Raw genomic sequence first — 11,441 nt, 5'->3', positions numbered from 1 at the left:
TGGTGGAGGTTCGGCAGAGGAAGCAGAGGTTAAGGCGTGGGCTTTTGTTTGAGGGCTGGTTTTCTTTCTTCATTCTTCTCTAGTGATCAAGCTCCGACGATCAGGTTGTGGCGGTGGTGGAGGTTCAGCGTGAAGGAAGCAGAGTTTTTGTCTAAGGGGTTTTTCTTTTTCTGTTTTGTTTGAGGTGAATGGCGTGAGCTTTTGGCTATTAGGAGAGGGATTTAATAGAATGTCCATGTGGCGATTTTTTATTGGCTAGCGTAAAACACTGGTTTTACGCCAACTCCTGATAGAATGTTTTCGCAAATAAAAAACTTAATAAAAGGAAGTTAAGATTGAATCCATCTTCACGTGAGTGGGTGTTGGACACGCAAAAAAATAAAAAATATATATAAATAATTTTATTCAAATAAATTAATAGTAATAAGAAAGAGGCTGAACTATTGAAGTTAGAAGTAAAGTTGGGTAAGGCTGTCAAGCATATGAAACAAAAAGCACAAAACAAAAGAAACTGAAAAGACAAACTAAAACAAAACAAAAGCCAAGAACTGAAGAAAGAGGGTCTGGGTTATTTAATGAAGAAGAAGAAGTGGGAGGAGAAGAAGATTGGCAAAATGGGATTCCGGCAATGTGGCGGCGACTTTTTGGCGGTGGCAGCAGCATAGTGAGAGACTATAAGTTAATATGTTACCGAAAGAGGAGAGAGATACTGGATCTGAAAATTTTTCTTTCTTTTTGTTTTGAAAGTCATATTCTAGTCCGGTATGATTTTTTCAGCTGAAGCATGATATTTCATCCGGTATAGCCGGAACAACCCGGTATGACTGGTATTTGAACTAGAATGAAAGACATGTGTTTCTATATTGTTTTAAGCTTCGGTAAGTAATATACCGGCCGTACCGGCCGGTACGGTACGGTATTGACTCCCTTGCTTGGTCGTGTAGGAAACTATAGAATTTTCTTATATTGTTGAAGACCAAATCAAGGCATATCTTGTTGGAGAAAATCATTGGATTGGAATAAACCAAGAAATTGTTTGATAGAGAAATTTGTAGAATTGAAGAAATCAATTCAAAATTCAAAATTTTTAATTGATTTGTGTATGTAACTCCCATTATAAAGTAGGTTGTATAATAATATATCATCATTAAAATGAATAAAAAACATATAGCTAGCCTTTTAAGCTCTTGCTTGATGAATAAAAGCCAAGTGAATGAACCAGGTAAACTCTCACGATCTATCTTATTTAGAAATGGAGATAGATTGTTGTCTATAGGATAATAATAACCATGGTTTTAAAAATCAGTACGGTGAAATCAGAAAAGGGACTGGTTATCGATTTTTTGGTCGGATTGAGGTCCGACCAATGGTTGAATGGTCGAACTGATGACGTCATAAATAATTTAACTAATAATTTTTTAAATTATATAAAAAATATTTTTTTATATACTAAAATTAATTAATAATTTATGAACACACACTGGCACATTTGTAAACTAAAATGCTCTATGATTCATTAATTACTAAAAAGAACTATAAATTTTAAAATAAAGCCTTTAGTTGAAGTGTTGAACACGTGAGTGTGACTTTTACTGGCTACTGATTGATGTGATAAAAGAGAGTTTGAATAGTTAGAAAGTAACATTCAAATTTTCACACTTTATGTTAAACCTTCACAGTTCAAACCGGTGTCAATCCCTTAAAAAGTGTGTCAATTTGTAAAAAAATAATCATCTATCGTGGGGTGAGGGCAGATCATAAAACAAGAGAAAGGAAGATAAAGAGAAAACTAAAAAAAAGGAAGAGAAGAAGAAGAGGACGAAGCAGCAGTAGCAGCAACGTGAGGACGAGAAGAAAAAGCAGAGAACTCTAAGATCGGTGATGTGTCGGTGACCGCATCTGTGGTGGCAAGCAACGACAAGATTTTTTTTTTTTAATATTTTAATTTATTTAATTTTTTTTCTATATCGACCGATTCAGATTTACTAGCTAAAATTTGGACTTTTCTCCAGTACAACCGAAATGACTTTGGTATGGCCAATAACCGTTCAACCACACTGGTTTCCCGTTTTACGGTTCACCCGTCCGATTTCTGGTTAATTCCGATTTTTTGCTATTTTTCGGTTTTTAGTCCAGATTGAATTAGTATCCGGTTTTCAGTTGAACCGATCGTACCAGTCGGTCCGATCTAGTTTTTAAAACCATGATAATAACATGTTGTCAAATTAATATTATTATATTCACTTTTATAATAAATCTTTTATAGCTGTAAATAATTATTTTTGGTAATAAGTAGTTCTATTTGATATAGACAAAACACTACTGCTTCCTATATTCAGAGTAGCCCATAACAAAAGCTAGAGACTGCAAATACTTTTAACTAGCAAATTATAGTTTTGTGACTCCCATAAACAAAATTTGGGTTCAAATGCCCCCTTTGGCCCTCCCCTACTTGTATCTTAAGAATAAATAAATAAGTAAATAAATAAATAAAGCATTTGATTTTTATCTTTTTAGGAACATTTTTTTCCTCCTCTCTCAACGGAAGTATGCGGAGTCATTCCCTCGCTCAAGCCAAGGGCCATTGACATATACATATATTTAATAGCATTTGAAGTTGAGATGGTCCGATATCCAATAATACTGTGGGCGTGTAGCACAAAGAATCTTAACCATATTGTTGTGCCAATTATCCTTGCAAACCATCCCATATTTGGGTTTTGAAGTCAAGGCTGGCCCAAGGCCTAGGCCTAAAGCCCCACCAAAAAACAAAAATTTTCTTAAGAAAAAAAGGTCCCACTTTCCAAAGTAAAGGCCCAAATTTTTATAAAATTATATATATATATATATATATTTTTTTTTTTAAAGGTTGTACATTTTTTTTTATTAGTGATGTTAAAGATACTACAAATTTTACTATTGTCTTACAAATTGTCATGTTATTAATCACAAAAAAATGATATAAACATTCATTACTTAAATTGATAAAGTTCATCAATGAGAGACAAATGTCACATTATATTTTGAACATTTTATAGTGCTTTTATTTAGTGCATTTTTCTTTTACATTTCTATTAAGACTCTCAAATTACGAGACCAATAAAACCTTAACTCAATTGAAACCCTAAAATATTTCAAAAAGATGTTGCAAATGTGTTAAATCATTAATTATAGATTAATCTCCCTTGATAGTTTGAGACTTTGATTTTTGTAAACTAATATCTTATAAAGCCATATACCAAATAATATTTATTTCTCTCTCTTAAAATCAAAATATAAAATTAAAAATTAGATTACAACTTTATTTAATTATGTATCGTCTTATATTCAAAATAAAGTATGTTGTGACCCAAAAAGGGGGGTTTTGGATTCCATGGAATCCCACATCACCTAGGGAAGCACATGAGAATGTGTTTATAAAAAATGACCTCCCTTCAATGTGTAGATGCCTTTTCCCCCACTGCTATGTGCTTTGGGGGAGAATAAAACCGTGAGGGGCATGGGCCCCAAAGCGGACAATATCTACATAGTTGGGGCGGGGTCGTTACAGATGGTATCAGAGCCATGCCCTAGTCGAAAGTGTGGGCCCCACACGCAAGGACGTGTGTGCCCGTAAGTGGGGTGGATTGTAGTGACCTAAAAAGGGGAGTCTTGCATTCCATGGAATCCCACATCGCCTAGGGAAGCACATGAGAATGTGTTTATAAAGAATGATCTCCCTTCAATGTGTAGAGACCTTTTCCCTAGCACAACCTGGGGAAGAACAAAACCGTGAGGGGTATAGGCCCCCAAAGCGGACAATATCTACACAATTGGGGTGAAGTTGTTACAAATGATATTAGAGCCATGCCCTAGCCGGAAGTATGGCCCCCACACGCGAGGAAGTGTGTGCCCGTAAGGGGGGTGGAAAAGCGGACAATATCTACACAGTTGGGGTGGGGCCATTACAAAGTATCTTTTTCAATTGCAATATATTTTTATTTCTTTTATTAATATTTATAATTCAACTATGATATTCAATTCTCTATATAAAAGACTAGCTGAGTACAACCACATTTTGCCATTGGCCTTAAAAGTCTAGCTGAGTACTAACGCTTGTTTAATGAAGGAACATATCCAGCTCAAATCCCCTCTATAACATTTCCTAAGAAAATAAAATTACAAACACATTTTATACGCTACTAAGAAAAGAAGTTGGACTTGGAGGGATTGGGACATCTACAGTCCCTTCTAGCATTAGCAGAACCTTTTTCATCGAAGGACGAAGAGATGGCTCATCAAGAATGCACCAAAGTCCCACTTTAATTATTCTCTCCAATTGCCTTTTGTCAACATCCTTACCACTCACTAGTTTATCTAGCTCACAAGCCTCAAAGCAAGAGTATGCCCATTCTTCAAGAATAGCTTCTTCTTCAGGAAAACTCCAATCCACATTCATTCTACAACATATAAGCTCCAATAGAACAATTCCGAAGCTGTATACATCTGCTTTGACTGTCACTCGCTGGTTTCGATGCCATTCGGGTGCAACATACCCCTTTGTTCCTCGAATACCTGTAATGGTATTGGTTTGGTCTGGCTTTAGTAGCTTTGCCAATCCAAAATCAGAGATTTTTGGGCACCTATATTCATCCATGAGTATGTTTTGAGGCTTTATGTCACAATGAATGATTTGTGACTCGCACTCTTCATGGAGATAAAGAATTCCCTTTGCTATGTTGCGAGCAATTTCTATTCTTTCATCCCAACAAAGTTTTTTTTCAGGATTGAAGAGTATATCTGCAAGTGAGCCATTGCTCATGTACTCATATACCAAAAGCCTATTCTCTCCATCATGACAATACCCGAGCAGATGGACAAGGTTCTTGTGGTGTGTTCTTCCAATAACTTTCATCTCGGTTTGAAACTCTTTCTCACCCTCAGTCAACACTTTCTCTAGTCTTTTGACGGCTACAATCTTCTGACCATTCCATATTGTTCCCTTGTATACAGTCCCGAATGATCCTCTACCCAGCTCTTCCTTGAAACCATTAGTCATTTTCTCAAGATCAGAATAAGTAAATGATCTTAGAGAAACATCCATGGTTAATTCAACATTTCCACTATTAGAGAGCCTTCTATATGCTCGGACTCGATTTTTATAAATTGCAATTGCAGAAATCACTGACATAATGAGTCCAAAAGCACCAAATGAGATGCCCAGAATCATTATGTCCTTTCGGGAATATCTTTCATGTCCCAAGGGCTCAATTTTATTTATGGTGGAAGTAGATATAGCTACCTTGATGAATACAATGTTTCCGTCACTCAGTACCCTTCTTCCAAATCTCAATGGAAGCTTTTGCTTTCGGCAAACTCCATCTCTGTATGTAGCGGCTTCACAATTACAATCCTTCAAACATGCTGCTTCACAATCGTCTTTGGTCAATATTGTTAGGGAAGAAAAAGAATTATCTTCCCATACAGTATTAGGTACTCCTTTCATGATATATTTCATACTTTCATCTTTGCTCTTGCAACTTTCTGCAGTGAAATTCCTTTCACAACCTGAGCTCCAATTTCCCTCGTTAACACTTGCAAAATCTGGAAGACATAAGCAATTAGCATCCTGATCATTCATAGTGCAAAACCCATTTAGACCACACAGGCCCTTAGGGTCACACTTGTTATCGGAAGATGACCATATTACTGAGAAATTCCCATTCTTATCCAAATTGTGTGAGTATAGCCTGAAGATCCCATCGACATCAATCCGCATAAAATACACTACATCTTTTGTGTGAGAATTGCCTTGAGTCAGATTTTTTAAGATTGTGCCGGTGGAATTGAGCAAGTAAAGATGACCATCATCATCCAGACATAGTGAAACATTACTGCCTTCTCCATTTGTACCAGAAGCCCAATAAGAATATTCAGGCGCATCTGTGATTTGCACTGGGTACTGCACAAGGTGTCCATCCGTCTGCATTTTCAGACGAAATATTCCTGTCGATTGATCAGATTCTGAAACACTTGAAAACAACTCATTTCCAGCTGTGAGACGCTGACCTTGTAAGAGGGTATTCGTTGGGGATTCAAAACTTTGCCATATAATCTTCTTATCCGAATTATAGAGAACAAAGTTTCCCGAATCAAGCATGGATGCTGATGCTGCACGTTCAGGAGGATTGGCAATGGCCGTCTCTTCGCCTTGTGCCGATTGCATGATGAGTCTACCATCACTAGTGAAATTCAATGTAACACTGGCGAGAGCTGGAGGTTTGTCTCGGTTGGCTGTCCAGACTACTGTATTTTCAGGAATCCCAGCAAAAAATACTCCAACAGCATAGCCGTTGGCTTGTTGGTAGAAGCCAAAGGCATAGAAACCAGATTGTGACTGCCATGAAGACTTGGAGGTAGGTGTTAAAGAAGAGCCAAGGTTTACAATGGATTCCCCTCGTTGAGCTTCTGTAGTGATAATTGCTGAGAGAAAAATAAAAAACAAGAGACTTGCCATTACTAGAAAATAGCTAGTTCTCTCTGTTATTCTTTCACTCTGTTTGCAAATGAAATGCGACTAACACAGCTCCTATTAAATATTTTTTTTGGAACGTGTTTGGAAGGAAATAGTTAAAAAAAAAAAAAAATGAAGCATTCTTGAGTATATATCTTTCCTAAGGATGAAAAGTCACAACTTGTGTATATTCAAAGAACTTTGAATATATAGAATAAGAGTAATTCACTTTAGTCTCTTTCTTATAGCTTGAATGAGAAGTCTTTGCATGCGATTAATTATATTCAAAGTCTTTCAGCTGGTCATCCATTGAATTACTTATTAGTTATAACTCAAGCAACACGGGATGTTTAATTTCAAAGTCTCAATGCAGTGCTAAGTATAAACCAATAACCTTGTAGTTCAATGGCACCATTTTTTTAATGATGAAAACTAGGATTCAAATTCTCCCACCTCATTATTGTAACTATCGAATTAAAAAAAAAAAAAAAATCACTAATATTTTAGGGACTAAAACAGATGTTTGGCAACACAAAAACTTAGCTCTGTTTTATGATTTGCCTTGAAAATGTACCCTTTGATAGTAGCTCAAGGGAGCGAGCTCGAAATCTAAGAAGCTGAAGAATTTGGACATTCAGGCTAAATGGAATCAATCCAGGTAGAGCAGATGAATCACTTGTCGTAAAGTTAGCTCCATTTGTGAAATTTGGCCTCACAAATTCAAAACACGGAGTCAAATAAGCAGTATGCAAGCTCTCGCCTATGAAACAAGAAAATAAACAACCAAAATGTTAACCAAATAACTAATTTATGAATACTTTCAGGGACGTACGTATTATACCTTCACATTATTTTTTTTATTTTTTATGTTTAGAATCAACTAGTTGTAATGTGTGAGAATAGATAATTACTTTGTAATTTTGATATAAATATAATTTGTTTTCCTAATTTGTTGAAAATAATTTGCTCTATCAAAAAAATTAAGAGAAATGTTATGTTGACAATAATTTTACAATATTTTCACACCAAATCATACGTAGTAGGTTGCTATTGATTGTTATTGGTTGGCAAAAAAATAATTTTAGTGATAGGTTTAAATTAGAACAGATATCAACTTATCAACTATGACTTGTGAATCACTTTCAAAAAAAAAAAAAAAAAACTATGACTTATGAAAATGTTGTAGACGTAGCACTTCTCAAAAATTAAATAATTTCTAAAATTATTTTTCATCTCAATATCTCTACAAATACAAATACAAATATATCATTCTATTATCTTTTGGGTGTATTTGATTGATATTTATCCATTTTTTAGGTGGTACATATTCCTTTAAATTATGTTATAGTGCGTTATGTTTTCCTAATTTGGGTTTTTAGTTTTAGATTTTGGATTATGCTATTTTTTTCAACAATTTGATTTTCTTTTTAGAATTTTCTCCTCTAGAATATCTAGAATACAACTAAACTTTTTAACTAAGTATTAGCTCAAACAAAAATTTAATCAAAACAATAAGAAGGAGAGAGAGACTTGTGATAGAAAACTCAATTCAATTCAAATGGTCTTCTTCATATACAAATTCAATTTCTTCATATAGCCAAGCATACATCTTTGTGGAATTTCTCACATCCAATTGGTCTTTGTGGATTTTGAGGCTTTGTCCAAACTTGGATAATCTTTCACGCTAGTCTTTTTTTTGGTTGTCTATTACTACCTTTGATTTAATTTTATTTCCATTGACATCAAAATTCTACAATTTTGGCAAAAAGTCTTACAGCAAAGGCATCCCATAATAATATCTAATTTTGTTACAATACCAACCAAAAAAAAAAAGTAACATATCTTGTACTAAGTTATGCATCTACATTCATGTCACAACTAATATGTACGTACAATAGAACTAATTTATGCTACACATATACAAAGAGAATTATTTATCCATAATGGAGAATGCATCACACAAATTCACATAAGATGTATAACATCAGTGGGAAAAAAAATTCATCCATGATTAACGACCGCATAAACTATAGTAGTAAGACCCCATTGGGATTCTTTTAATTTATTCTTCACCATGGCTTTGAGACTTTTTTGGTTGGTTTATGGGAACCAATGTTGTTGGCATCTGAGATCTCCGATGGCACATCACTAACAAAATTAATTTAGAAAACTTGATATAAAAAACAAAACACCTTCACTTTAGAGGGACTTTCCAAATTTGCAGGAGTAAGGTAGAGTAATTGCAAATATATATAGACAAAAAATCAGTAGGTTTTTTTTTTTTTTTTGGGTTGAAATTCTAATAGAGTAGCAATTGAACAGTTTTCATAATTGCTTGATTGGGAGAGGGAGAGTCATAAAGTTGAAGGAAATAATATAATATATAAGGAAAAGTCGATTATCTATTCAATTATATCATATTAAATTGATTGCCGGAGCACTTAGAGAATTTCATGAGTTTGTATACAAACAAAGTATCTTTCGACTTTTCCGCAACGAATAATTCCATTCCCCGTTCGTCTATCCAAAAAAATTCAAGATTCAATTAATAAGCATTAGTAATAGAAGAGTTGTCATATCAAGATTTAATGATCCCTTTTCAATATTCACTAATATAATCTTTCCGCAAGGATTTACATCATTTTAATCATTTTCAAATTGGGTTTGATGGAATAATAAATGGAAAATTGAAAAGTTAGGAAATGTTAATTAAGGATTTTTTTTTTTCCATTTAGCATTAAATATCTAACATTTTCGTTAATTGACAGGTCAAAAAAGAATGTAGGAAACTAACATCTCAAGTTTTTAAAACTCAAGATTAGATTAGAACTCGAGCTTCTAAAGCTCGATTTTAGTGTTTTAGTGATACCCTTAAGTGGAAAAATTTTCCATGTAGAGCAAATTTAGCCATGTAGAAATCGAGTTTATAAGACTCGAAATCTGCACACCATATACCAAAACCACATCACTTTCAAACAGCTCACTCAAACACTCTCAAAGTTCAAATACTGAAACACTTTCAGTGAAACACTCACTCACTCAAACTTCGCTCCGCCCTCTCAAACAGGCCAGTGAGGTGCGGAAGGTATCAAAAGGAAGGGCATAATGAAAGGGGATACAAGGCCAATGCCATTGGTGAGATACCATGGGAGAGGAGGTAGAGATTATAGGGAAGTGGAAGGTCTTCTACACACAGACAAGGATCCCAAGCCCCATCTTCATCACAAGCCCCATCTTCTTCACAGACCCAATCCTCATCTTAGCCCCCACCAACACATCAGCCTTACACTATGGCCTCATCCTCATCCAACCAGGTAGCAGGGTCACAGCCACAAGCTCCAACTCCACAGCCACCAGCTCCATGGTCATAGAACCCAAGTCAGTGGTACTCTTCAGACTTCAGATACACAGTTAGAGGAGCTCATTGGTTCTCTTCAAGCCAGCTAGCACCACACACCCTTGCAGAAACATGGGATAGTAGAGCACCATCATCACAAGTACTGTAGTGTTAGGTTTGATTTTTTATTCATAGAACTGTGATACCGGTAGTTAACATGTGAATTCTTGTACTTTGTAGCCTACAAAACCACTTGCTACCAGAGAAGCTGCTTTGAGAGGAAGGGGTGATGCAGCTAGGGCTCAGAAATGTAGAACAAGAGGTGGAAAGGCTAGCTATGGTGGGAGAGCCAGGGGCAGTAAATGAAGACTAAGTCAAGACACTTTTGTTGTTATGTATTAGGGTTATGTAGTGTTAAGGTTTTATGTAGTTTGTAGACAATGGCAGGACAGACAATGGCAAGACACTTTTTTATATAGTTGTTCAAACACTTTTTGTATTAATTTTTGTAAGTTTTGTAAACATTGGGCAGCTGCAACTGTTTTGGTTGTTGTACCAAATGCCTTATATTTATTGGTGGTTGATGAAAGACTATTCATTGCCACCTTAAAATATGTATACAATTTCCCAACTTAATGACAGGTGTTCAGAATTATTATTCTGATTATTGCAGTTTGTTATATTAGTTATTATTATATGAGTTATTATTATATGAGTTTGTTTATGTGTGCAGGGTGTATGTGTTGAATAGCAGGTGTATGTGTGCATTCGTTGTCTTTTCTTGCAAGTTGACTGATTGTCATGCACTTTAAATTCACTTTCAACACTATTGTCTTCACACAATGCGCTTTATGCACAAATCAACACAACTCACAACATCCAACAAAACACCAACACCAATAGCTCACAGCTCACAACTCACAAGTAGCCAATTCACTTTAAACAAAAATACCAACAACATCTAACATAAATAACACTTTGTCTTAAAAAGGCTTATATTATTAAGTGGCTTCAAGCCAACATCATCTACCACCTTACATAGTTCTCATTCTCAAAAAATTCTTTCATAGTTCTATTACAATACAATTGAAGACCACCTTATATTACAACCCATCAAGTAGACTCAATCTCATCATTACAACATTCTCACTTGAGCCAAAACATGAAAACAACATAACCAAAAAAAAAAAAAAAAACCACGACAGAATTAGTGCAATTCTGCACTTTCTCTCTTGCTCTAAAGCTCTCATTGCTATCTCCTTGGTTGAACAGAGGAAGCTCGAAACTTTCTCACCCTTTTAGTGGCTTTTGCTATCTTGTCTTGAGCAATTTCTGCCATATTGGGTAGCTTCTGCTGCTGCCTACGTAGCTTCTCTTTCCCTTTCATGTGCAAGTTGCAGCTCACTCCATAGTAAATCCAGCTTTTGTTGCACCAAATGGGTAGCTTCATTCCCACGCATACAAGTGGGATTATCAATCCATTTAAAGAAAGGGGCACTTGGGACCAACCTGTTCATAAATTGAATTGAACACATCACATTCCAATCTCACGTGAATAAACTAGATTAAGTAAAAAGTATACTTACCTTATATCGGCTACAACTCAGAAAC

General features: G+C 35.3%; 1 protein-coding gene across 1 annotated transcript; it reads right to left on the bottom strand.

The window, feature by feature from the left end:
* Positions 1 to 4,171: 4,171 nt before the first annotated feature.
* On the bottom strand, positions 4,172 to 11,217 carry LOC115969978 (G-type lectin S-receptor-like serine/threonine-protein kinase LECRK1). Its single transcript, XM_031089620.1, has 2 exons — positions 11,196 to 11,217; positions 4,172 to 6,498 (listed from the first exon to the last, which is right to left on the bottom strand). The coding sequence occupies exons 1-2, from the start codon at positions 11,215 to 11,217 to the stop codon at positions 4,172 to 4,174; spliced, it is 2,349 nt and encodes a 782-aa protein (XP_030945480.1).
* Positions 11,218 to 11,441: the final 224 nt, after the last annotated feature.

Source organism: Quercus lobata, chromosome 12 (assembly GCF_001633185.2).
Source record: "Quercus lobata isolate SW786 chromosome 12, ValleyOak3.0 Primary Assembly, whole genome shotgun sequence".
NCBI lineage: Eukaryota > Viridiplantae > Streptophyta > Magnoliopsida > Fagales > Fagaceae > Quercus > Quercus lobata.
The sequence above is the reverse complement of the archived record's forward strand: the minus strand, read 5'-3'. Positions and strand labels throughout refer to the sequence as shown.

Coding starts and splice junctions, on each gene's coding strand:
- LOC115969978 (XM_031089620.1), bottom strand. CDS start 11,217: ATGAAAGGGAAAGAGAAGCTAC. Junction 6,499..11,195: donor GAAAGGGAAAGAGAAGCTAC/GTAGGCAGCAGC, acceptor GCTATTTTCTAG/TAATGGCAAGTCTCTTGTTT.